This window comes from Podarcis filfolensis, assembly GCF_964270895.1.
Source record: "Podarcis filfolensis genome assembly, chromosome: 17".
Lineage (NCBI taxonomy): Eukaryota > Metazoa > Chordata > Lepidosauria > Squamata > Lacertidae > Podarcis > Podarcis filfolensis.
This window is the reverse complement of record NC_139621.1, coordinates 10,253,442-10,279,908: the sequence shown is the minus strand read 5'-3', so window position 1 is coordinate 10,279,908 and position 26,467 is coordinate 10,253,442. Positions and strand designations below refer to the sequence as shown.

Here is a 26,467-nt window from a genome sequence, read left to right as displayed (position 1 = left end):
TCGTCACCAGCGGCTTCCAGGCTACTGACTAATTGCAAGGCCCAAGCCTTCCTGGAATGGAAGCGATATTAACTCTCTCCGTGTGCCAGCGGGAAAGATGGGAGCCCGCAAGAAGAACCAAGCAGAAAAAGAAGGAAAGACAAAATGCAATATACTAGTCCTCTCCATTCTCAACCTTGGGTCTCCAGATATTAAAAAGGTAAAGGGACCCCTGACCATTAGGTCCAGTCACGACCGACTCTGGGGTTGTGGCGCTCATCTCGCTTTATTGGCCGAGGGAGCTTCTGGGTCATGTGGTCAGCATGACTAAGCCGCTTCTGGAGAACCAGAGCAGTGCACGGAAACGCCGTTTATCTTCCCGCTGGAGTGGTACCTATTTATCTACTTCCACTTTGACGTGCTTTCAAACTGCTAGGTTGGCAGGAGCAGGGACTGAGCAACGGGAGCTCACTCCGTGGCGGGGATTCAAACCACCAACCTTCTGACCGGCAAGTCCTAGGATCTGTGGTTTAACCCACAGCGCCACCCGCGTCCCTCTCTCCACCTGCGTCCCTCCAGATATTACTGAACTACAACTCCCGTTATATCTGACAGTAGTTCTACTACTCCTGACCGCTGGCCATGCTGGCTAGGAATGGTAGGAGTTGTAGTCCAACAATGCCTGTGGATCAAAGGTTGAGAAAGGTTGCAGTTATAGAGAGAACTGGTACTGTTCCTATGACAAGTGTGATAGGAACACGAGGAAGCTAAAAAGCTGTGGTGTCTTCTTTAGACGCGCACCTTAGCTAGAAACTGACTAGCTGGCCAGGGGGCATAGCCCAATAGTGAAACGCTTGCTTTGTTTACAAAAGGCCTCTGGCATCTCCAGGAAGCAGGTGTGCCAACTCAGGCTTGTGGGTGCCCGCCGCCACAACGTGGACATGCGATGTCACACACACATGCCTGCACACAGTGCATTTGACATCACACCCACCACGTGCAGACGTGTGTGTGTGATGTTGCATGTCCGCGTGGAGGCGGCTCCTCTTTGCAGCCAGCGAGGCACCCTTTTCCACAAGGAGGGGCACACTCAGAGACCGTGCCTCCATGTCTGAGGCCTTCCCCCCGTCCGAAAAGGGTGCTTTGTTCGCTGGCTGCAGAGGTCAGAGCTGAACTGCTTCTCTCTCGGAGAAGAGAGCCGTCGGAGAAGAGAGCCACTGCCGCCTACCGGCTTTTCCAATTGACTTTGTGGGTGCCAAGCCCCCACGATTATATTATTGTGGGTGCCTAAGCACCCACGGCCCCCTGGAGTTGGCTCCTGTGCCAGGTAGGGTTAGGGAAACGCTGGAAAGCTTCTGCAAGTGTTCACAATAATGAGCAACCTTGATCATCTTGGGAGAATGAGATAAGGGGCGGATGTGGCGTTGAGAAGGAGGAGGAGGAGTTGTTTGGACTCGATATCCTACCTTTCATTCCCCTTAAGGAGTCTCAAAGCGGCTAACAATCTCCTTTTCCTTCCTCCCCCACAACAAACACTCTGTGAGGTGAGTGGGGCTGAGAGACTTCAGAGAAGTGTGACTAGCCCAAGGTCACCCAGCAGCTGCATGTGGAGGAGCGGAGACGCGAACCCGGTTCTCCAGATTACGAGACTACCACTCTTAAGACTACCACTTACCAAAAGTGCCTGGACTCCAAACATCTGTTCACTTCTGTGCTTTCCTTCTACATAGGCAGCAAGCAAAGAAGGCCTGCTTCAGGAAAAGCCAGGACCACAAAGGTCATACCCTTGTGGCTCTAGCTGTGTTAGGATTGTGGCCAGAATGGTCATGAGAGGGGGCAGGAAACGCTACCTGTCATGACCTCCATTATTAATGACACCAAAACTAGGGCAACCAGTGTTTCACCAGTGAGGGATTTGGGGAATCCTGCCAGTCAGTGTTAGCCGTTCTCTGATCCATGGCACATCATATTCCCCTTCTCTCTCAAGAACGGACACAGGAACTGCTTAGTTAGAGGCTGCTGCCCTGACTCCTCAATCAAATCAATCGTCTTAGCTTCAGCATCTGAACTGCAACCCACTTCCTAGCTGCCTTCATACAAGATGCTGAATTCATTACCTTCTAGCACCCCTGCCTGCGCTTGAAAGGGTCCGCCTTTCACAATCATGGCTCCTTAGGAACTCTCACTGTCATCACCACGGCTTATCTTATTGCTAGATCCATTTCAGCTGGAGTTTAGGACTGGTTTGGACACAGAAACTACTTTGGTCACCCTGTATGATGACTTATGTCAGGAGAGAGACAGGGAAAATGTGTCCCTGTAAGTTCTCCTCAACTTCTAAGCAGCTTTTGAAACCATCAACCATGGTATCATTCTGGAACAGCTTCCCAAGTTAGGGGGGCAGTGGCACCACTTTGCAGTGGTCCTAGTCAGGGCATAGAGCGTGTAGCAAGGGAGGTGCGGTAGGTGCAGTTTGCCCCGGGTGTCCCCATGGGGGGGGTTTGACAAAATGGCGAGCGGCACTCACCATGGGGCCTGCAACACGCCCAAGCCACGCGACTTTAAACTATGTCTGTGAGGTGTGTATGTGTTCTTGTCATTGCTTGCTATGCTGTTGTGTATTTCTGTGTTATACAGTGGTACCTCGGGTTACAAAATTCATTCCAGAGGTCCATTCTTAACCTGAAACCGTTCTTAACCTGAGGCACGCTTTCGCTAATGGGGCTTCCCGCTGCCGCTGTGCCGTAGCTGTGCAATTTCCGTTCTCATCCTGGGGCAAAGTTCGTAACCCAAGGTACTACTTCCGGGTTAGTGGAGTTTGTAACCCAAAGCATTTGTAACCCAAAGTGTTTGTAATCCGAGGTACCACTGTACTGTCAACCACCCTGTGATCCTTGAATGAAGGACGGCACAGAAATTTCATAAATAACAATAATTATTATTCCTCTTGCAGCTAGATAAAATCACTAACACACACCCTATTCATAATAATAAAACCATCTTGAAAATCCACCATCAGAAAATGAAAAAAAAAAAAATACTTGCAGTGTTACATTTATTTTTGTTTGCTTCTTCATTTAAAACATTGCATACTGCCCTTTCACTAGGGTGGTCATGTTACTCAGTTTAAGTCTGGTTTAAGGATAATCAATCCTAAGGAGGAAGGAGTTGTCTATCAATAGTTAGCTACTGGACAGCAGACCGAAAGGGCGCACACAGTTCACCCAGTTAGCCTTTGACAAGACGGCGAGATGCCCTGCATTAAATCAATCATTAACAACTTTGCATCTATATATGCAAATCAGCAAATTTTATATGCAATTTTCTGTCCTTTTTTTTTTTTTTTTTGGCTTGACCCTTCCTCAACAGATTCCTGGGCGGTAATGAAACCCTAAAAACACAATAAAATTGTCGCGTTAAGGATAATACAAGGTGGCCACTAAAAAAGTCCACAAATTAAAATGTCCGAGAAAGCAAAACGCCCTAGTCTAGAAACAAAACAAGAATCGAATGTAGGCACCGGCTGCACTTCTTTAAGTAAGACATGTGCTAATTCATTATTAAATGAATAAAACAAAGTCTTGCTTTGCTGTAATTCGGAGCACTTCCAGTTGGGAAGGGCGCTTAGAGAAGAGCCTCAGCAGATCTCAGCACGTGGGCAAGCTGGTTTCAATCACAATACTGTATCATGGTTAAAGTTATTGCATCTCTCATCTCAACACTGTTTCCTTCACTCCCAACCTGCCTTCCCCCCAGTCAGTTCAGCGCCTGTGTTGAAACTCTGGTCTGAGGGGGGTGGGGAAACAACTTCACACCAGCATGAGACCATGTATTTGGCCAAGGTCCACCTTTTGCTATGGAAACTCCATCATTCATGCCTGGGGAAGATGGCCGCTACTGAATGCTGTGGCCTCTTGGGCCTGCGATCGACTCTTGAGTCTTGCCACAATCTACCACCACAGTACCTGAGGCTGTTGCAACTGGCTTGATATAATCAGGATGAACCAAGGAAATGAGCGGTATGAAGGGCCCCATCCACGTCACAAATCCCTGGGAGTAGGTGGCTACCAGCTCGGAGACTTTGGCCAAACCCTCATCACAGGGCAAAACCTGGAAGCAACAGAGGCAGTGAGTGTGGGCACTAGCAGGGACCGCGGTGCCATTGGGACAGGATTCTGGGGGCTAAGTCCGAAGCCCACCAGCCAGCAGAATGAGGAAGAGGGCCACCAAAGGCTGACCACATCTGGAAATAAGTGACATAGAGAGAGGGACCCATGTGGGGTCCTTGAGTCCAAGGTCCCGCTGCATCTAACGGCATCACTGTGCAAGTGGCAGGACTGCCAAGAATGAGGCAAAGGCAGCGATGGATGCCGGCCAAGGTTTGCAACAAGAACAAGAGGGAAGAGGTGGCGCTTCATAAAAGGAGCCGCCTGCCATCAGCAGGCATCTCAAGGTCTGGCAAAGGCCCCGTTCATCTCAGTGGGACGGGCACCGATATTCCCACTGGCTGTGTAGGTGACCATACATACAGCAGCTGGTAGGCAGCAATGAGTCCCAAAGCCAGAAGCTTTCTCAGAATTCCAGAGTTGTGCTTCATATTCACTAGAGATGCTAAAGAGACAAGAGCATTGGTTAAGAAGGCATATACTGCCACCCAGTGCTTTTCTTCTAGATAAAGTGGGGCTGGCACTGCGTACCCTTGTTTACCCTCAGAGAAAAGCGCTGTTGCCACCCATCCCTAAGCTCTGGGGGCGGGGGAAGGATGGGGGAATGAGGAGCGGCAGAAAAAGCCAACTGGGTGCCTGGGGCGGCGTGTGTGCCCTGCATCCAGAGGCGGGGCCAGCTGCGGCAAGATGCTCTGTCGGTGTGATGGCCTGGGATTCGGACTCGGAGGCTGAACCTGAGGAATCCCAGCCTGCACAGGATTCCCCGCCTCCAGAACCAGTTGAGCCGGGGCTGGGGCTTGAGCCTGAAGGGTCCTCACCTGTGCTGGATCCTCAGGTACAGGTACCAGCTGAGTCTGCTCTGGCTCCTGAGGTGATGGAGGACCCATTGCCTGCAGGTGCTCCACTCTCAGCCCCGTCAGGGGAAGCTGAGGTTGCCTCTGGGTCCGGTAACCCTCCAGCCTCTCCTGAGCTGCAGAGGCTCAGGGCAGAGAGGCGGAGGGAGCTAAGTTCCCGCAGAAGGAGTGCTCGCCTCCAGGCCAGGAGAGGCGAGTCACCTGTGGACCGGGACCGCCCTATGCCACGGGGCAGATAAAAGCCAGCTCCAGTCCCAGGTTGCGGGAGCAACATTGTTGGTAACCTGTTCCTGCCGGCACCCTGTCCTGCCAGAGCTCCTGACCTCACCCAACTCCCTGCCTTGGACCCAGCTTCATCTTTGACGGACTGCCTCCATACTGCACCCTCAACCTCGGACTGGACTCGGACCTCGCCTCATGGTTAACCCACGGGACCAGCACAGTGGGGCCTCCGAGGCGTCTGCCTGCCTCCTCCCACTCAGCTGCCCTACAGCTGAGGGGGAGGCGGCGGGTGGACCGTTTGGGACAGCGTGGAGCCTGTGGGTGCCCAAGCCATTAAGTCACTCCCAGGAGAGATGCGTGGCTTGGGGGCGCTGCAGGCCCCGTGGTGAGTGCCGCCCGCCATTTTGCCAGCCCCCTCAGTGGTGACACCCGGGGTGGCCCGCCCCCACTGCCCCCCCCTTCCTCCGCCCCTAGGAATGAGGATGATGAGTGCATAGGGGTTGATTGGGTGGGGCAAAGGGCCCAAGCCTATGAACCTCTGGGGGATAATTTGAGAGAGATACCCATGCCAACAGCCAGGAACAAAGGCAAGCAAATGAGGATTTATCCTCACTCAGTGACTGAGTGCTCTTTTTTTTCACCCCACAGCTTTCACCACAAAAGGATGACACAAAAGCATGACAAAAGGATATGGAGGTTATCCACAGGTTGCCATCAGCTCTGATTCAGTGGTAAACAGTGTTTTTTTGCAGGGAAACTCCAGAATTAGAGAGAGAGAGAGAGAGAGAGAGAGAGAGAGAGAGAGCGCGCACTTGGACACGGAGCTTTAAAGTGCAGACTGTGACTGGAAAGTGTGAATAAAATCCGAGATAGCCTTGTCATGTCCCTGCCATGGGCACTGCTCTACCCCAAAGTCGTCTCTGGGTTCATGCCCAGTCCCATCTTGGCAACTATGCTCCAGGGAAGCCTGGCCTGCTCATTAACAGCTCAGCAAAGACCTCAGCAGCTCCTGCCAAGAAGCTGGCCTCCTGAGAGACGTGTCACCAGGCCCAGGGCTCACAGTGTGCCTTGAAACAGTCCTGGGAGCGAGGGACGGTGAGAGGGAGAAACAAAGAGGAAGAAAACAGAGGAAGCGCTGTGAAGTTTTGGGGAAAGAAGAGCAAGGAGCCCGCTAGGCAGGGAGCTGAGTGCATGTTTCTGGAGCCTTTAATTTCTCTCCACCCCTACCCCCACCCCAATTAAGGTGACCGGGTCTTGCTGCTATTGCGTTCTGAAGGGAATTGCTAGGAGCAGAAACCTCTGCCTGACTTCTACACGGCTCTGCCATTTCTGTGGCTGGGAGCAATCTGCTGGGAGGACGAGCCAAACTGTGGCAGAGCAGAGCTGGGTTCAAATAACCTGCAAGGAGAAAACGCAAGGAAGAGGAAGACAGGACCGTGGTTGGGGATGCGGCAACATTTGAGCAAGCTGGGAGTGGAAGTTGTTTGTGAGAACAAAGGACCCATTCAATCTGTCCCTGTACCCCTTGTGGCAAGCAAGATCTATTTTCTGAAACAAATTTTTCTCCCTTCCTCACATTCCAGCTAGAGCGCGTTCCCAATCTGAATACATATGCCGTTTGGGCTGGCTCTCTCCTCATTTCTGCCTCCCGTTTACAGCGGTACCTCGGGTTAAGTATCTAATTCGTTCCGGAGGTCGGTTCTTAACCTGAAACTGTTCTTAACCTGAAGCCCCACTTAGCTAATGGGGCCTCCTGCTGCTGCCGCATGCTGGACCCCGATTTCTGTTCTTATCCTGAAGCAAAGTTCTTAATCTGAAGCACTATTTCTGGGTTAGCGGAGTCTGTAACCTGAAGTGTATGTAACCTGAAGTGTATGTAACCTGAGGTACCACTGTATAACACAAATGAATGGATGGATGGATGGTGTCTCAGACTGAAAGACATTCTTAGAATGTCACAACCAGCCCTCCCTGCAGTTCTGAATTTAGGCAAGCCTTGCGAGCCATCGGCACCCAGATATGGCGGTCTTCATCCCTCGCCCACCACAAGGACGGATGGCTGCTTCAGTGCCCCCTCCTTTCCCTCCCCTCTGCCAAGCTGGAGACCTCCCTCCTTGACCAAGCCAAGCCGCAGCTCCAGAGGCCACACTTACCAGGTTGAGGTGCCCTAGGAGCCAGTTGCGACGCGGGGGCTCTGGGAAGCAACGCAATCTCTGGCAGTTAACGTAAAAGCGGTGGCACATGCCAAAGGCGTCTGTAAGCGAACGGAAGAGCAAAGCCAGCAGCAAAAGCCAGAGGCTGGAGACAGCCATGGTCCGGAACAGGGTCTTCTCGAGAGCCAGTTTCTCCAGGATCCAGTCAGTGAAGGGCAACATTCTGGAAGAGGGAGGCAAGGAGGAGAGGGAGGCAGGAGAGACACAGTGTGCTCAGTGGGAGAGGGAGGCTGAGAGAAAGAATTTAAGCAAGCCTCCGCCACCCCCAGAATCGGTCACATTGGACTCTCTCCCTTCACATTGGCTCCCTCCCCCAAACCCGCTACACCCTGCCAGACCAGTGCACATTGAAACTGGAGTAGGCGCCCTTTGGTGATGGGCCAAAAAACAAGAAAATTCCACCTTCAGACAGACTCACTTTCCAATTTCCCTCACGGTGCTGGCAGCCCTGCAACTCCCCAAACAGTGGGCAGAATGAGATTCCAAGTAGTCATGTGTATCCACCCTCCACTGTCCCTGGAACACTTTTATTCATTCACTTAAGTTGTCTTGGCGGTTGTGATCAGGGCCAGGAGACCGGCTGGAGGGGGGCTACTTTCCCTTCCACCTTTTTTTTTTTGCCTCACTCCAATTCACTTCCATGGGAAAGATAACAGTGCTAACATATTTTCTTCCGAGGGGGGGGGGAATACCTGGGGGCAACTTTGAGTGCAAAAATAGCACAATGGGATATGGTGAAGCTGCTTAGGACTACAATACTTCAAGGACCACCTCTTTCCATATGAACCTACCCGCACCCTGAGATCATCCTCTGAGGTCCTCCTTTGTGTGCCTCCTCCTCGAGAGGTCCGGAGGGTGGCAACATGAGAACAGGGCCTTTTCTGCAGTGGCTCCCCATCTGTGGAATGCTCTCCCCAGGGAGGTTCGCCTAGCACCTTCATTAGACTCCTTTAGGCGCCAGGCAAAAATGTTCCTCTTTAACCAGGCCTTTGGTTGATCTGATTTACATCCTATGCCCTTTTAAAATGTAGGGTTTTTTGGGGGGGGGGCTATTGGGTTGTTGTTTCTATTTTTATTAGGTATTTTGTGGTTTCTTATCTTGATTTTATTCTGTGAACCGCCCTGAGACCCCCAGGTATAGGGCAGTATATAAACTCAATAAATTAATAATAGTAATAATTTCCTCTGCTGCTTCTCCACTCAAACTCAAGTCTCCTCCAGAGTCTGGCAGAAAGATAACCAATTTGGACCCAAAACAAACATCGACGCAAAGCAGCTTCTTTACGTCTGGGAATATGCTTGCTGCCTTGACCAATTGCTCGCCTCTCATTTATCACCATTCAAGAAGCAGAAAACCTGCCGTGAGAGAATGAAGGGTGACTTTGTGACGTCACAGGAGGCAGCCAATCAGAGAGCTCTGTTCTGCAGGCTGGCTTCCGTCACTGTTAAGACCCAGCTTGCAACCAAAGTGGATGTTGGGGTGAATAAGAGGGATCCCATCACCCGCTGCCCCGGGCAAGTCCTGTATGTAGAGATTGCCTCTGATTGCCCAGACAGAAACTGGGAGCATGGGAGGGCATGCTGCTAGGGGTGACTCAGAAAGAGCCCTAGTGTTGCCATAGCCTAGTTTCTCAAACCTGGGATGCCTAATCCACTAATTGCTTTCAGTTTGCACAGTAGGGCAAGGTGCAGCAGAAAAGATTGCCTGCTTGCACAAACTTTTGAAAGAGCGGTCTCCCTCATCTGCTCTGCCTTCCTTCCTTCTGAGAACACGAGACCCCAGTGGGTCCTTGTCTCCCACTTCTGCAGCTCAAACAGTGCAGGACTTCACGTAACGCTCTGCAGTTACGTGAGAGCAGAAATTACAAGTGCGAGAAAGAGGTTATTGTTTTTCCCCTAAACCCTAGAAGCCTTGGCAGCTGTGTGCTAGAAACACAGCACTCATCTTTAGCAAGTAAAGTTTCAGGTGACATAACCAGTTATACTGAATGCATTTGGGGGGGGGATTGTGGTGGCGGGAAAGGTAAAGGTAAAGGACCCCTGGATGGTTAAGTCCAGTCCAAGGCGACTATGGGGTTGCGGTGCTCATCTCGCTTTCAGGCTGAGGGAGCCGGCGTTTGTCCACAGACAGCTTTCCGGGTCATGTGGCCAGCAGGACTAAACCGCTTCTGGCGCAACAGAACACCGTGACAGAAACCAGAGCGCATGAAAACGCCATTTACCTTCCCGCCACAGCGGTACCTATTTATCTACTTGCACTGGCGTGCTTTCAAACTGCTAGGTAAGCAGGAGCTGGGACAGAGCAATGGGAGCTCACACTGTTTGTGGGGATTCGAACTGCCAGCCTTCCAATCGACAAGCCCAAGAGGCTCAGTGGTTTAGACCACAGTGCCACCGGCATCCCCTGTGGTGGCAAGTCCCACCCATTACAATTAGGCACATTCTTTCCATAGGGCTTAAAGACAACAGTCTGCAATCCAAATACTGGTGTGAAGAAGAGAAACACCAGAATGCTTGCATTCATGACTGCTGCTATGAATGGTCCATATGGGCATCTTGAGTGCTGCATAGACCACGATTCCCCCCCCCCCCCAAATTTGGACCCATTGTTCTCTTTCTTTCCCTCCCTTCTTCACTTTGGTATTCCTTTTTTTTTTTTTTTTTGAGAAGGTTGCAAATTCCAAGACAGTGTCCTGGGAGACTGAGATATCCTCCCACTTTTATTTTCCTTTTAAAAGAAATGTTGCAATTTCTGATGGCAGATTGGTGCCCATTTGTTCTTTTAACATAGCGAGAACAAACACAGAGACTGTACTTTTTGCATTTCGTTATCAATTGGTTCCCCCCCCCCCATCCACATCCCAAAGTATGCACATATAGGGATTAAATGAAGATGATGCCGTCTCTAGTCTGCCAAAGTTCATACACTCTACCAGAGTGAGTCTGTTGGTCTTCCTCACTGCACTTCCTAGGTCAGGGTCCATGTTTTTAGAGCGCTAGCCCTTTGACAGGAAGACGTGGCCAGACTGCGTCCACTAGAAAAGTGTTGGGAAACTAAGGCAGCCAACTTTCTTTCTGTGCCACAAGCGCAGCTTGGTTTTTCTAGGTGCCGAAATTCCAACAGATCAGAACAGACTATTTATGTACGTGACCATTGCTGCTCGGATGTAACTAGCAGGGCCGGATTTAGGTTTGATGAGGCCCTAAGCTACTGAAGGTACTGGGGTCCTTTATATGTCCAGCTGTCCTTTGCCAACAACAATTTGTTGCTGTTTTTTGTGTTGAATATATGCTATATGGTAATTTATGGACCTAATAGGTCCATACACAACACAAAACACTGTTGCTGTATGTAGGTTTTATTTTATTTGTTTTTATCTTATATTTTGGAAATGTACATCCAGGTATTTTTTCTTTAATTTTTTTGGGGGCCCCCAAGAGAGTGGGGCCCTAAGCTATAGCTTGTTTAGCTTATACATAAATCCGGCACTGGTTACTAGCCCAGAGATGGAAAGAAGACGGAATCCCTACCAGGGAAGAGTGGCAGATTAAGTTGATGGACTATGCCAAAATGGCAAAAATGACCGGAAGAATCAGAAATCAGGAAGAAAGACCAAAATTTTAATAAGGAATGGGGAAAAGATGTAATTTACCCTTAAAACCATTGTAAACAATTAAAGTTATTAGTAGGATTAGAATAAACACTTGTGATTTAATGTTGAATTATGGATGTAATGGAGATTTAATAGATTTGGATTGATAGACAAGATGCAGGAGGAAAAGGTCAATATAAGGATCCACAAAGGGGAGAAGGGGAGTCCAGGAGATTCTTCGGAATTCTCTTTCTATGCTGGTTGATAACTGTTTGTAAATTTCAAAATTTGAAAAAAATAATAATTATAAAATAAAATAAGGGCAGCTTGGTTTGTCAACATTTAGTGGCGTCAACATTTAGTGGCGTCCGCCCTGTGGAACGCCCTCCCATCAGATGTCAAGGAAAGAAACAACTTATCTGACTTTTAGAAGACATCTGAAGGCAGCCCTGTTTAGGGAAGTTTTTAATGTTTGATGTTTTATCGTATTTTTAATGTTCTGTTGGGAGCCGCCCAGAGTGGCTGGGGAAACCCAGCTAGACGGGTGGGGTGTGAAATAATAATAATAATTGTTGTTGTTAAAAGGTAGGGTACTTTTGGGGGGAAATCATGGGTAAATATACCCCCCAAAGAGGACATTACGGGAGGCATGCTTTGGTTGAGGGGCAGGTTTCCGCTGGGGGGGGGGGAGCCTCAGTTAATTGAGTACTTTCAACGCTTTTCAATATTTTTTGTTGATCTAGGGGAGGCAGCTGAACCCCTTGGCTACGCCCATGGGGGCGCGCGTCTGTGCCCTTTTTGCAATATTTATTTCCCCTTGATTGCATGCTTACACGATTTATCTCCCCTTTCCTTCCTAACACACAAACCTGCGAGGCACTCCGCGTTACGCACAGGAGGAAACCCAGCAACCGACCGAGCGAGCGCCTCCCGATCCCCCTTCCCCTTCCCCTGCGGGGGTCTCTGCGCTCCGCTCCGCTTTGCTCGGGGCCACTTTCCCGACGTTGCTCTGGCAGGTAGCCAGCCGTGCCAGGAATGCAGCCAAGCAGGCGCGGAGGGGTGGGGAGCCAGGGAGGGAGGCGGCGCTTCGGCGGGATCTGGGCTGCCCAGGAGCCGACAGCATCACCTCTCCACCCCGGAGAGGATGCCCTTTGGACTGCTGCAAGCTTGGCTGCCAAAGCCAGAAAACGTGTCTCGTCGGAATGGCTGGAGACCCGCGAGGAACGCGGACGGCAGCTCAGCGGAGGCGAAGCATCTCCTCTCTCCAAAGAGTCCCCCTGCAGCGCACGGCTTCCCTTCCTTACCTGGCCTCGCGCGTGCGCTCCCCTTCCCCTTTTCTACTCCGTCTCTTTCTGTGCTGTGCCGCAGGTGAGAAGCGAGCCGGGAGCCACCTGAGCATGCTCAGCAGGCGCCCATCTCCGCCTTCCCTCTTCCCGCCCCTCCAGGCGGGGCAAAGGTGAAGCGCTTCTGCCCCCGTGCGGCCTTACCCATCTCCAGGCTCACCCACACTCCCCTTTGCCCCACATTTCTTTCTGGTGTTGTAAGAATTCTAAGGTGTCAAATATAGAATGAATATTCATAAATGCGCACATATCTAAATATGTAAACCAAGTGTCTGAAATTGTACAGGAGAGCAATCCTGAAGCCATTTTGAGTCTCCCAATGACCTCAAATATTCCTCTGCAGTAAGGGAGGCAAATGGGGAAAGCCTTCTCTGAGGAAAAGCCCCGCGCCCCAGCAGATCACACACAGCCCTCTAGTGGGGAAATAGGAAAACCAAAGGAAATTCCGGCTCCCATGCAACCAACCCTTCTCTTGACATTGCAAAGAAATCCTGTGTACCCTAACATAACAAAAAAGGATCAAGATAAAACAACACAGACTTGTTGGAAGCTAACGTTAAATAATCACAAACTTGCCTTCACAATACTTCTCACAAATTGAGGTCACCCATTATATGCTCAAAGAAAAGTAAATATTCCCCAAAAAATCGGAATAGTCACCAGGGGCCTCGTGACAGCAGAAAATATCATCAAGGTAAAATTCCTCCCTCATGATACGGCCCGAAATAGGGCTATAGTGATTTTTAAGGACAGGCTCTCGACTAAACAGACCCTTTCAAATACAGACAATTTCCTGAGGGCTGGCTTGCTTGTACACCGTTTCTTCGAAAACATCGAAGACCCTTTACCACTTCTAGGAGCACATAGCCCAGCCAGACCAAAGACCAAAACCAGCACTGCAGAATCCTTCCCATCGTCTTTTCGCTTACAAATTCTGTCTTAAGGATGGTACCTCGGGTTACATACACTTCATGTTACATACACTTCAGGTTACAGACGCTTCAGGTTACAGACTCCACTAACCCAGAAATATTACCTCGGGTTAAGAACTTTGCTTCAAGATGAGAACAGAAATGGTGCTCTGGCGGCATGGTTTTGGGGTGGTCTTTGACTAAGGGGGTTGCACAATGCCAAAAGTCTTTAAAGGTTCCTGCACACTTTTGTTCAGGGTCAAAGCAACTCTGTTCAACAGAAAAATAAATATCTCCCTTGCTTTCTGCTGGATGCTGCCTCCATCCCTCCTCTGAGCGATCATGGACTTAGGGGACTCAAAGTCCCATGGGGAGTTGGGCAGCAAAAGCCCTTTAAATATTTGAAGGTGGATATCAGCTCTCCTCTCAGTTTCCTCTTTTCTAGTCTAATCATACCCAACTCCCTCAACCATTTCTTATAAGGCTTGGTTTCTAGACCCTTTCTCCCCTGGGTCCTCCTCTGCTGCACACATTTCAGCTTGCTAATATCCTTCTTAAATTGTGATGCCCAAAACTGGACACAGGACTCCAGGTATCCAGGTATTGTCTAATCAAGTCAGATTCGATTGGTACTATTACTTCCCTTGATCTGGACACTATACTTCTGTTGATGCAGCCTAGAATAACATTTGCATTTTCCCTGCTGCATCACACTATTGACTCATGTTAAACTTGCAGCCAACTAAGACCCCTGGATCCTTTTCGCATGTACTACTGGCAAGCCAGGTGTCCCCAGTATAATATTGGTGCAGCTGCTTCTTCCCGCCTGAGTGCAGAACCTTACATTTATCCCTTTAGTACCCCCTTCCTCATTTTCCTCTTGCCCACAGCATGAGGGTACGGTCATACTTCATGTTATGTCCGCTTCATGGTACGTTCTTTCAGGTTATGTCCTGTGGTGACCCAGAAGTACCGGAAAGGGTTACTTCCGGGTTTCACTCGTGCATGCGCACAAGCGCAAAATGACGTCACGCGCATGCGCAGAAGTGGCGAATCGCAACCCGCGTGTGCGCAGACGCGCCGCTGCGGGTTGCGTTCTTTTCATGTTGCGAACAGGCCTCTGGAACGGATCCCGTTCGCAACCAGAGGTACCACTGTATTGGGAAAGAGTGTCACTCAACACAAAACAACTTTGACACCATTGTTCTGTATATAATGGAAACTGCTCTGCGTCCATACAGGGCTGGGGTTCCTTTTATATTTCCTGGCAGGGGCGATAGGTGAAGGTGGGGTGGAACAGATGCTTGCCTCCTGCTCTGCTGCCCTCAGCTTTGGCCGCTCCCTTCTCCTGGGTGGCATGGAAGTGTGGGCAGGCGGGCACCTGCGCTTCAAACATTTGCACTAGCCTGGCCAGGCTCTGACCGATGTTGGCAAGCTCCGAGCGAACGCGCCGCACAGCCGGCACCAGCTCCTGCAGCCACAGACTTAGTCCGATGAGCTGGGTGCGGGGCTACTCTGCCACCCAGCTCATCGGACTAAGTCCGTGGGTCCCTGCGGAAGAAAAATGAGCTCAGCCGGACAGGAGCAAATTGCAGAAGATCCAAGTTTATTGCGCAACAGGTTCAAGGCAAGATTGAACAGCGAGAAAGGGGTGACATGGACTTTTGAAACTCCCCCCATGTCCCAGAATACAGTGCAAAACACATCCCAGTTACATCATGAATACATTAAGGAAAGGTTGGGTTACACAGATTACATCATGAATACATTAAGGAGAGGTTGGGTTACACCGGATTAACATATGGAGGAGGGAGGGGGGAATATGCAGAGCTGGAGATATGCGCAGATAAGCACATCCTGAGTGCCGGTGATGAGAAGACAATGGTCCATATATGCATAGTCTGCCACCTGGCATTGCCCGGAGGAAAGGCTTGGCAGAGTGATTTGACAGGATTAGGGTCTTGACACCTTGCTTGAGGGATTATGGAGGACAGGGGAGGTGTGATGGAGTCCTAGAGAAATTGAGCAAATTGGCACGTTGATTTTCTATGAATTTTATAAATTTTAGTCCCTTTTGACATTGACAATTGGAAATAAATTGATATATTGTAGCGAAGAAGAAGGTGAAGAAGACATGCCCCCCCCCCTTTCCGTAACAGTCCCCCATTCGGAGATAGATTTGCATTAAAGTTCTGTAAGAACTTGCAAATCTTTTCTCCGCACCCTAAATCTCGGTGAAGGTAGGGGTGCCCTGTGAGTGGGAATAGGCTTTAATGGAAAAGGAGGTGGGTTGAGCAGGGCAGTAAAGGAGGGAGCAACACGGACCAATACAATAATGTACGTGTATGTTATATAGATATGCACTAATAACTTGGTATCCACCGTACTAGATGTGTGGGTTTGTGCAAACCTGAAGGGGACTTGCAAGCCATGCCTCTTAAGGTCATTTGCAAGTATAGTAGTGCAGATAGCTGGATATAGGATATCACATAAAAGAACACCTGTTGTATTTTGTTCAATAGTGGTCTATGCTTTACATTTAGCAGGAAGGTCCGCTACTGACTGAAAAAAATGCAGTTTGGTTTTTTTTAGCTCCACCGTTTTTGTGTTCTCAGGTGCGAAGGTAGCTCTTCTGTGGTCTCACACCGGCATGGTGTCACAGTAGTGGCAATCCCTGGTGAATCCACTTAGGGCTTTCATATTAACCATGTTGCCTGGCACTCACCCCAGCTGGCACAGGTTTGGGCACGTCATGAGGGAAATGTCCTTGCCTTGGCCATTCTATGGGATTTTATTATTATAGGCTCTGGTCTTGCAGTCATGGGAAGTTGCTCACTTGCACTTTAAGGACCAAAAAGCTAATTGCAGCCTGGATACACTTGCCCAATTCAAAATGAGTCCAATTTGAATTTATCTTGCCCCATGGTTCCCAACTTCTCAAACTAATCTGTTAAAATAAAACCATTCTTAGAGGGCATTTGTTCAAATAAGTCAATTTAACTCTATAAGGGATTATTCCTGCTAAACCAAAGCATATGCACTTTCATGTATCTTATCAGCTTTTCTTTGGTTAAGCGAGTTTTTAGCACATTTTAAAATGGGTAGGGAAGTTGGCAGAGTGCCAGGTGAAACAACTAAATGTGGTTATAAATTTATCTAGTTCTAAACATTGGACTACATAATAGCCTGGTCTGTTAAAAGCATAAAATGTATGAGAATCCTCCACTGGGTTGTAAGGAATAAGACATTAAACATAAAAACAATTACACACAAAAATAGCCACAAAATAGCCCCCCCCCCATTTGTGGAAATAACACACTGTCAGACACATTTCAACATTCCTACATAATAACACATAATACAAAACAAACTAATTAAGTATCAGTTGCATATCTTGAGACAATTGTGATATTTTATGTATGTATCTTTTGAATCCTGGAGCACAGTCTTGAGGTTCAAAAGTGAGAAGATGTCCTTACAATTCTACTCCACCCCCCTTTGAAAGGAATTGCTGTGGCCACTTTGAAAACTTTGGTGTCTGTTGTTGTTGCTGCAGGTCTTGTGGTGGCGAAGCTTTTCATTGGATCTGTAGTAACACATTTGTAGAAGTGATATCCTGTAGGGGGCAGGGTTTTGGGAACTTAAAAAAGAGAACTGTAAAAAATACAAGGTTAAAATAATAATAAAACACACACACACACACACACACACACACACACACACAATGACCTATGAGGAACCAAAAATAAATAAATGCTAAGACACACAATTTCAAGAAACCTGCAGTAACAATGAAAATAAAAGAGTGTTTCTTGATGTGACAATATCGGCTAGGATGTTAATAGCAAAATACTGGGAAATGACTTAATACCAAGAAAAAATGAATGACAATTTAAAGTTCTGCAAGTACCTTGAACTAGCCAAAATGACAGAATCAATAAGAAATGCTCAGGCAAAAGGTAAACAAATACCATTCCACAAATAATGTTTGCTTGTGCTTCGATTAATTTCATAGACATCATGGAAAAATGGATTAAATAAATGAAAACAGATTATTTGTAACTTAAAAGTGTCAAAGCCACAAAGAGATGAAAGTCACTAATATAGCAGGGATTCAGACTTGTTTCACAGAACAGAAAGAAAGTTGCTGTGGGAGAAAAGAAGGGACAAACACTTTGTTATCGGGGTTCACATGTCCTGTTAAAAGGGAAAATTATTTCATGTGAGAAGCCTGTCAGGAAATGCTGTTCCTAAAATGCACACAAAGTCTGTGATTTAAATCCCATTGAGGGGGGAATGCTTTGATATTTACCTGTGAAAAGAATTTGGCATGTTAAGATTTGAAATTTGGCAACCTCTTGACTTTGATGGTCCAGTACTTAAGGGTACATTAAGGGTGATTTCCCTCAATGGTTCCAAGTTTTACATAAGGAAATTTGGATAAGTTTCTCCCTGCAGCCCAAGCTCTCCAAACCTCCTCTCCCCCCCTACAGTTCCCCCTCCTTCCTCTCTCTCTCTCTCTCTCTTTTTTTTTTCCCCTTTTTTTTTTGCTGATCTAGCCTCTGTGCATGTGCAGAGTTCATGTCTCAGCAAACCTTTTATACTATTGAAAATGTTGAATCTTTTGGCTAAATTACCATTTGAATAAAGGAAATGAAGGGTAAGGAGTAGATTTTTAAAATAGGGTTAGATTTAAAACAAAACAAGAAACTCCGCAATTCAAGCATTTACCAAAGCTAGAAATTTTCTAAGGGATCATGTTTCCTGTAGCCCAAGCAAGGGAGTGCTTCCTTTATTTACAGGAAAGGGCTATCATTTTGTGTGATTTCCCTCTGGTCATTCGCGGAACAATGCCACGCCCTTATATATGGGAAAAATGGCCAGAGAGTCAGAATTCATAGGATTTTTTAACATTCAGCCTTACCATTTGCAGACAAAAAATTTTCCTGCCCTTTATTTACAGGATTGGTCAAGGCCCATATGTATTTGTATGTGCTTAAACCTTGAATTGACTTTGAAGTCTGATTTTTAAATAGTAGACAAAATGATAAACACTGTAGTCACTCAAATGCTTGATATTACTTCAAAACATCACAGCTTCACCTCTCACCTTTTAAAACTAAAGAGCAAAGCTAGGCTGAATTTCAACTCCATCACCACACCAGAATTTAAGAACTACCCTCCAATGCTTGCGGACACATGTCCTTCCACACAGCCACAAATTGGGAGAGTTGAAAGGGACCCTGGGGTCATCTAGTCCAACCCTCCAAAATATAGGGTTCACAGCAAGATTTCACAGCAAGATTTGTACTACCAAAGAGACACACACATACTTATGTACACAGGCACTACTGGGGAAGAGAGCACAATCAATGCTCCTATCATGTACTAAGGAAGATGAAAATAAAAGTACCCAGCTTTATGCAGAACCCTTTTAGCAGATCTTGAAGCTAGTTTGAGTGAGAGTTTACTTCCTTAGACTAAAGAATGCAAGTTCCTAGTGAAATGATATTTAAATGAAGATTGAAGTGAACAGTTTTTCTAAGATAGGGAGAGGATCTTTTATTAAGCATAATTAAAACAGCCATAGATTTGATTTAAAGGGAATACAAAAGTGAACAATTTTTTCTGAACTTGCAGAGGAATAGTAAGCCTAATTTAGATTATTATTATTATTACTACTATTATTTTAATAACTACACATAGGAAAGTGAGATGCAGGGTACCTTAGGAAAGATTGCTCCCCCCTCTTTGCAGTTTCCCTTAAAGGAAGCTTACTCGGGAGTAAATTTACCTGGCACAGAAGTAAGAAGGGAGGGGAAAAAAAAACAAAAAACTGAAAGAGACAGAATGAAACAAGGGGGGCATTTGGCCAGGAAGTCTTATAGAGACTGATATCAGGAGCCTTACAATAACTCTTCTGTCCAACCAAATCAAAGTTAAAACTGGACTCACATATTTTCTTAGAAGGAACACCATACTTTCATAGGCATATGCTTAATGAAATACATACACTGCATTTTAGCTTGAGAGAGCAGTTGTGCTCAACTACGCTTTTGCAGCAGAAACATTAGGTTAACTTCACATTCCAAAATAGACTGTAGACTCACAATCTCAAAAGTTGCGGCAAAGCAAGAGGTGGGGTAAACATTTGCACCCTTCACTCTCAATTTGTCTTATTTAGGACTGATAAGGTCCAGCATGCCTTCCTTAGATTTAAAATTTTGAAGCAAGCTTGCAGTTTAAACTATGCACACTTAAGAAAGGCAGTCTGTCAGAGACAGAAGGAACACACATAACAGACAACATGTAAACATACATATTCTCATATTCTCATATATGTATTAACACACAACACACATAACAGACAACATGTAAACATATATATTCTCATCCTTTAGTTGGTTATTGCAAGGAGTTGGGCCGCTTCCTTTGGCTTCATTAAGTGAAATTAGTAGGAAGGTCCCACATGGTTTTAAGAGCCTCCTTGCCTCTTCAAACACCACCAGTTAACCAAACTGGCAGGGCTCACAATGCTTAGTTGACTGGGTACCCCTTTATATATGCATGCGTTGTTGTTGCTTTTTGTTGTTTTTTTTTCTTTTTTCTGGGATAGAGAAGGGAGAAAGAGAGGGGTTGATTTGGATCTGGGTAACTTGTACAGGGGGCTATTTAGGGTTTTTCTTTTCCTTGTTGCTTGGCAACTTCCTAACAGGGTTTCCTTTTAGAGAGCTCTTCTACCTAATTCCTTATTTCTTCCTTTCTCACTTATTTTCTTCCTTCCTTACTTATCTATTTCCTGGGGTTTTCCTTTCCACTCTGCCAAATCCCGCCCAATTCCTCTTGAGCTATCCCTCCTGGCAACCTCCTACCTATCGTTACAATCTCAGGAAAAGGGGCCCTACTGGACGCCCGCGCCGTGCGGTGCCAGATCGGGTAGTCCCTTGATAGAGTTTTGAACCGAAAATCCCCCTTGCTTTTGGAAGCGGGCTCACGCACGATACACGTGTTACGTGGCACCGACCAGTGCGGCTGGGATTGAGACAGAAAGCAAGACCCCTTCCTGCCCCCTCCGTAAGGGCGCTCGGGAAGTTCGGAAGAAGAACTCCAGCCCCTTGCTTTCAACTGAGATGTCCGTTGCGGGGAGTCGGCTGTCTTTCAAGCCGGGTCTCTCCGTCTTACTTTCGGACTCCCAATTGGTGCGGCTGACTGGAGGGTTTGAGAGGCGAAAGAGATAGAGCTCAGAACCCCCCTTTCGGGTCGAGCGGCAGTCCAAGGTCTCTCTCAGCAATTGGACCAAGAGACAGGCGAGAAAGAGCGATAGAGAGGAGGGCAGAGAATTCAGTTGCCAGGAGAATCCACCCCCTTCCCACCAGTGCACTGGGTTTTCCTTTTCCTTATACTCACGTGTCTTCTATGATGATCCCGGGATCGATGAATAAGCCGGCTGGATCCCTCTTTGCTCCCCGGCTGAACTCCTGGGGCTTTTGATTACCGCCCGGAGGATGGCCGAGGGTCCAAAGGATCTTCCCAGGCAAAATGGCCCGGTGCCGGCTGAAGATTTCGGGGCCCCCGGTCAGCAACGCGGGAGAACCGCATGCCCCACGTTGGGCAGCCAACTGTTACGGCTAAAATCTGGGTGCGGGGCTACTCTGCCACCCAGCTCATCGGACTAAGTCCGTGGGTCCCTGCGGAAGAAAAATGAGCTCAGCCGGACAGGAGCAAATTGCAGAAGATCCAAGTTTATTGCGCAACAGGTTCAAGGCAAGATTGAACAGCGAGAAAGGGGTGACATGGACTTTTGAAACTCCCCCCATGTCCCAGAATACAGTGCAAAACACATCCCAGTTACATCATGAATACATTAAGGAAAGGTTGGGTTACACAGATTACATCATGAATACATTAAGGAGAGGTTGGGTTACACCGGATTAACATATGGAGGAGGGAGGGGGGAATATGCAGAGCTGGAGATATGCGCAGATAAGCACATCCTGAGTGCCGGTGATGAGAAGACAATGGTCCATATATGCATAGTCTGCCACCTGGCATTGCCCGGAGGAAAGGCTTGGCAGAGTGATTTGACAGGATTAGGGTCTTGACACCTTGCTTGAGGGATTATGGAGGACAGGGGAGGTGTGATGGAGTCCTAGAGAAATTGAGCAAATTGGCACGTTGATTTTCTATGAATTTTATAAATTTTAGTCCCTTTTGACATTGACAATTGGAAATAAATTGATATATTGTAGCGAAGAAGAAGGTGAAGAAGACATGCCCCCCCCCCCTTTCCGTAACAGGTGGGAAGGTAAACAGTGCTTCTGTGTGCTGCTCTGGTTTGGTCAGAAGCGACTTAGTCATGCTGGCCACATGACCCGGCAAAACTGTCTGCGGACGAACGTTGGCTCCCTCGGCCAGTAAAGCGAGATGAATGCCATAACCCCAGAGTCGTTCGTGACTGGACATAACTGTCAGGGGTCTTTTACCTTTACCTTTTACAGCTAAGTTGGCACCAGAAGATCTATGCAATCTGAGCGAAGTGGGGGAGGCAGAATCTGGAACTGGCCTTCTTTTTGCTTCCCTGCTTTCAGCCACTACTTGAAGCCTGGAGAAGGGACCCGCATAAGGATATTGCTAGGCTGGGGCTGGGCCAGGCGCCTTAAACCTTGCCTTCGCTATTTGGAGACATCTCCAGTTGACTAACTGTGAATTTGCCTCTCAACTGAACTTGAGATCCTGCCCTTATGTGGACCTGCCCTGAATCAATAATATAAACTGCAAAGGTCGAGGAAGCATTCGGTTGTTCAAAGTGCAAGACGAGTCTGCTAGGTAACACCTGATTGGCTGGTTTTATTTGGTTCCTCTCTTCCTTCCTGTCAAATTGTAGATTGTGAGTGCTCAGAGCGAGGGACTTACCTTTTGTTTTTTTTAACTATGTGTCAAGAGACAGGCACATTCCTGGTGTTATATAAAGGATAACAGAGCAATTCTAGCTGGGCCAAGTCATTTGTAATGTTCTTTCCAGCTCTAACATGTTGTGCTTTGTTGGTTCTTGTTAAAAAAAAAGGGATGTGGTGAAACCAAGCTTAGGGGTGGCTATTAGAACTGTCATAGTTCAAAAACAAAACAACAAAAAGATGTACATATAAAATACCACAAAACTCAACAAAAAACCCAAACCTGATGTATTATGAATTGAATGCTAAGTTGGAATATTCACAATAGCAGCTCAACAGTACAAACTGTTGTTGATTTCACAAATGTTGTGAATTGGCCATAACTCGTTTAATTACCCCATGCCTCTGAGTTATTGGGGAACAATAGTACAGGCTGCTGCACTCATGGTCTCTGTATTTCTCCGGTTGGCACTTGGGGGACAGAGGATGCTGGACTAGATAGGATATTGGACTGATCCAAGTGGGCTCTTAGGTGCTTACACTTTATTTTGTGGCATATGATCCGTCTCAACCATTAAAGGTGGAGAAATATGGGGTCTGGCCTGATCCAGGAGAATCAGGTTATGCCCATGCTCATGTGGCAGCACTTCTGATGCCACAGATCCTCTAAGCTTGAATTGTTCTGTTTCTTTTCTCTCTTTCAAATGCACACCCCCTTCCAGTGACACTTTGGCAAGCTGTGGCGAGAGAAGCTAGCCACAGCTTGCAAAATTCAGCGTGAGTTTGCCTGTCTTTTCCCACTACCTGTTCCAGGAGCCTTGACTTCAGCACTTAGGTGATTTAAAGTAGCTCAGGAATTTTCTTCAGTGGGGGCAAGGAATTCCTTGAAGAGACAAGGAGAGCTGTTTTGACACAGGGGCAAGACCTAGAATAACGTCACTGTGTACTAGAACGATCCTCTTCTTTCAATGTACAATTATGTAAATCTTTGCAATTACGCATGAAAGTTCAAGGCAGCGTGCACTGCTACAATGTTTACAGATGACTGCCAAAGAATACTGTTATCTTGCATGACGCTAGAAACCATCTGGCACGGACACTGAAAAATATACACTTAGTATTTGGCTTAAAGCTCCAGGTCATATCCAGGCCTGCCATCCTCTCTCTGAGCAACCTGTATCATTGGGCAAAACATTTTCCAATTCTGGGTGTGAATTCCTGGTTCCTCTCAAGGGAGCGGAGTGCCCAAGCACCTCTCCGATTAAGCACAGGATATCCTGCATGGTGTAGGACTGGCATCTTAGCAAGACTCGGGCTTTAAAATGGAGTTGCAGTAATCGAGACACACTGGCTTTTCGAAGCTAAGCCAGGCAATGGGTTTTCCACTGACTTGAAATATCACCATTCATATTCTGAGAATGCTTGTTCCTTGGGTAGTTCTGGCCTTCAATTATACTTGTCAGAAAGCACCTGTGCTGTGAGGACAACATGAATCACACTGGAACCCAATCTGACTGTGTATCCACAAGGAAGTAGGATATCAAAGGAGGGCATAGAATCATGTACGAAACTGAATATCCATCTGTATCGCAATTGGTCAAGCATCTTATTTACAATAATTGATGCTTAAAGCTAGAGTTTTGTCATGGTAACCCCTGAGAGCTGGGGAACAGGAAAAAATTGGGAAATCCTTTTATAAATAAGGATCATTTAACTATTCTCACTATAATCTCACAGGTAATCCTTGCTGAGCCGTGGCGATTATTGTGTGGATGAAAACTCCACTCTTGTTTTCATTAGTCTGAATGGGCTGTTTTGTAAAGCTGGGGAGACAGGGTTGTTACCTGCAACCAATAAGGTTACGAACACTCTTCTTTGGGGAAAGATGTGGCCATGTTCCATTTGCAATGTCCTCCTTCAAACAAGATGGTGCCCAAGATACTCAATGCCACAACAGTGTCATGCCTCTCCACCCTCGAATAGCAGCCGGACCTTATTCCTAAACTTAATGGCACCAGTGCTTTTTACGTAGGGTGTATTGTGCATTCCACAGGATCCCATGGGATCTGCTCCATGCCGGTGGTTCTGAGCCATAAGAGAAGCTCAGTTGCTGGTGCAACCATCGCCTGCGATCTTCATGTGTGCAATGATTGTTTCGATATCCAGACATAACACTCCACATCACTGCAGGCACTTAAAGCCATTCAACTCATCCTCCTGCATTCTGTCACATCAGAGAAGCAGGAAGGAAAACAGCAAAGAACAGCTTAAACAGACAATGTCAGGCTAGGCATCTGATCACAGTTCCAAAAACCATGCTGAGGGATCTCAGTTCTGGGTTGTCTAGCACCCAACCACAAATCAGTTTCACTGCGTAGGAAGAGTCCTTCATAAACCCCAAATATAGCACATGCTATCAGTCAAGGTCTACCTTCCACACATATAAATATTATTGGAGTGCATGTCTGCTTAACCAGGCTTGTTATTTTGGGGGCACATACCTCTAAATAACTGGAGATTGTCAGCAAACGGGTTTATACCAAACACTCCAAAAGGTATGCTCTCAATCTGGGATAAGCCCACCTCTGAATCTTGGTTGTGCAAGCAAGCCTAGCAATGTAGCTTGCCTAGACCCACCGAGACCCCCAAAGCAGATCATCTTGAAGGACTGGGCAGTGCTAGTTTTTGACTAAAACATAACAGCCAATGAAAGATCATAACGTTTGAGAAGAGTCTTGCCGAATTCTTGGGCCAACACCCATTTCCAGAGCTGTCCTCTCTGCCCTTCATCCTCACACCTTCCTCTTAAATCTATATGCTGAGGTAACGACCTTCTCATTTTCTCTTACCTGTGGGTAGCCATGACCATCACCCATCAAGACCTCCCAGAAGTAAACCAACTCTACCTAGCTAAATTTCAAGGCAAATGAGTGGTTGGCAGGCTGGCCAATAGGAGTGGGGGAAAGGAAATTGTGAGAAACCATTGGTCAAAGGCATAATCACCAGCCCATCTGAGGCCACACCCCTCACTGTGAGGTACACAATGGCTCCTGGGAGTACAGGTGTCTGCATGTGAGAGGCTGTTCTGTAGCAAGATGGGAGTGATCACTACTATGTTCAGTCAAAAGGTCATATAAACGCAATAGCTGACCACACCCTCTGAAAAAGCAACAGTCCTCTCTGATCCCAGATGTCTTGAGTCAGGTTATCATCGCTTACTCAGAAGAGACGCGGGTGGCGCTGTGGTCTAAACCACTGAGCCTCTTGGGCTTGCCGATCAGAAGGTCGGCGGTTCAAATCCCCTCAACGAAGTGAGCTCCCGTTGCTCTGTCCCAGCTCCTGCCAACCTAGCAGTTCAAAAGCACACTAGTGCAAGTAGATAAATAGGTACCGCTGCGGCGGGAAGGTAAACAGCATTTCCGTGTGCTCTGGTTTCCGTCATGGTGTTCCATTGCACCAGAAGCAGCTTAGTCATGCTGGCCACATGACCCAAAAAGCTGTTTGTGGACAAACGCTGGCTCCCTTGGCCTGAAGCGAGATGAGCGCCGCAACCCCATAGTTACCTTTGACTGGACTTAACCGTGCAGAGGTCCTTTACCTTTACCTTACTTACTCAGAAGTAAAGAGAAACATATTATTGGAAGATGCTATTATCTTGACCCATTTTAGTCTGGCTTTAGGCCTGCTTTGGGGTCCAAAATGGCTTTAGTCACCCTGAAGGATGACCTTTATCACAACAGGGGGAATGTGACCCTGTTTCTGTTACCTGATCTCTCAGCAGCTTCTGATACATGAATCATGGCATCCTCCAGTATCAGGCTGTGTGGGCACTAATTTGTGGCACTGTATTTCAGTGGCTCCACTCATATCTGCTGGATCATTGACAGAGAATGGCTTTGGTGTCTGTTGGTCTCCTGGCATTTGTGCTTTGAGATCCTTGAGGGTCCAATCTTGTCCCCAAAGCTTTTAAATCTCTCCTTGAAACCTTTGAGAAAGGCCATTAGGAAATTTAGAGCAAGGTGTCACCAGTGTGCTAATGAAACTCTGCTCATTCTCTGTAACATCTGAATCAGTGGACCACTGGAGTCAGTGTTTGGAGTCAGTGATGGGCTGGATGAGGGCTAATACACTGAAGCAGAATCCTGGCAAGATGCCAGCTCTGTGAATGAGTGATTTTTATGGAGGCACAGGAGGCTGCGGAGAAAAGGGGGAGATGGAAAGTCCTGTTCCAGAACATGAACTTTGTTCTACTCACAAAAGGAAAGTTAGCATCCAACCGAGGGTCAATATTT

General features: G+C 47.3%; 1 protein-coding gene and 1 long non-coding RNA gene across 5 annotated transcripts in view; both read right to left on the bottom strand.

Moving 5' to 3' along the window:
• Positions 1-26,467, bottom strand: part of CYP4F22 (cytochrome P450 family 4 subfamily F member 22) — a 54,945-nt gene that overhangs the window by 21,364 nt on the left and 7,114 nt on the right. The window contains exons 1-3 of one of the 4 annotated variants that reach the window (XM_083593494.1): positions 12,332-12,467; positions 7,375-7,597; positions 3,945-4,089 (exon numbers count right to left, since the gene is read on the bottom strand). In XM_083593494.1, the coding sequence (XP_083449620.1) occupies positions 3,945-4,089; positions 7,375-7,597; positions 12,332-12,426 (463 nt within the window). In that variant the 5' untranslated portion in view covers positions 12,427-12,467. Of the gene's footprint in view, positions 1-3,944; positions 4,090-7,374; positions 7,598-11,896; positions 12,060-12,331; positions 12,468-26,467 lie in introns of those variants that run through there. The other 3 variants (XM_083593496.1, XM_083593495.1, XM_083593497.1) reach the window with 3 other exon arrangements.
• On the bottom strand, positions 24,181-25,192 carry LOC310752379. Its single transcript, XR_014542925.1, has 2 exons — positions 25,025-25,192; positions 24,181-24,392 (listed from the first exon to the last, which is right to left on the bottom strand). It is a non-coding gene; the product is annotated as an uncharacterized lncRNA (long non-coding RNA).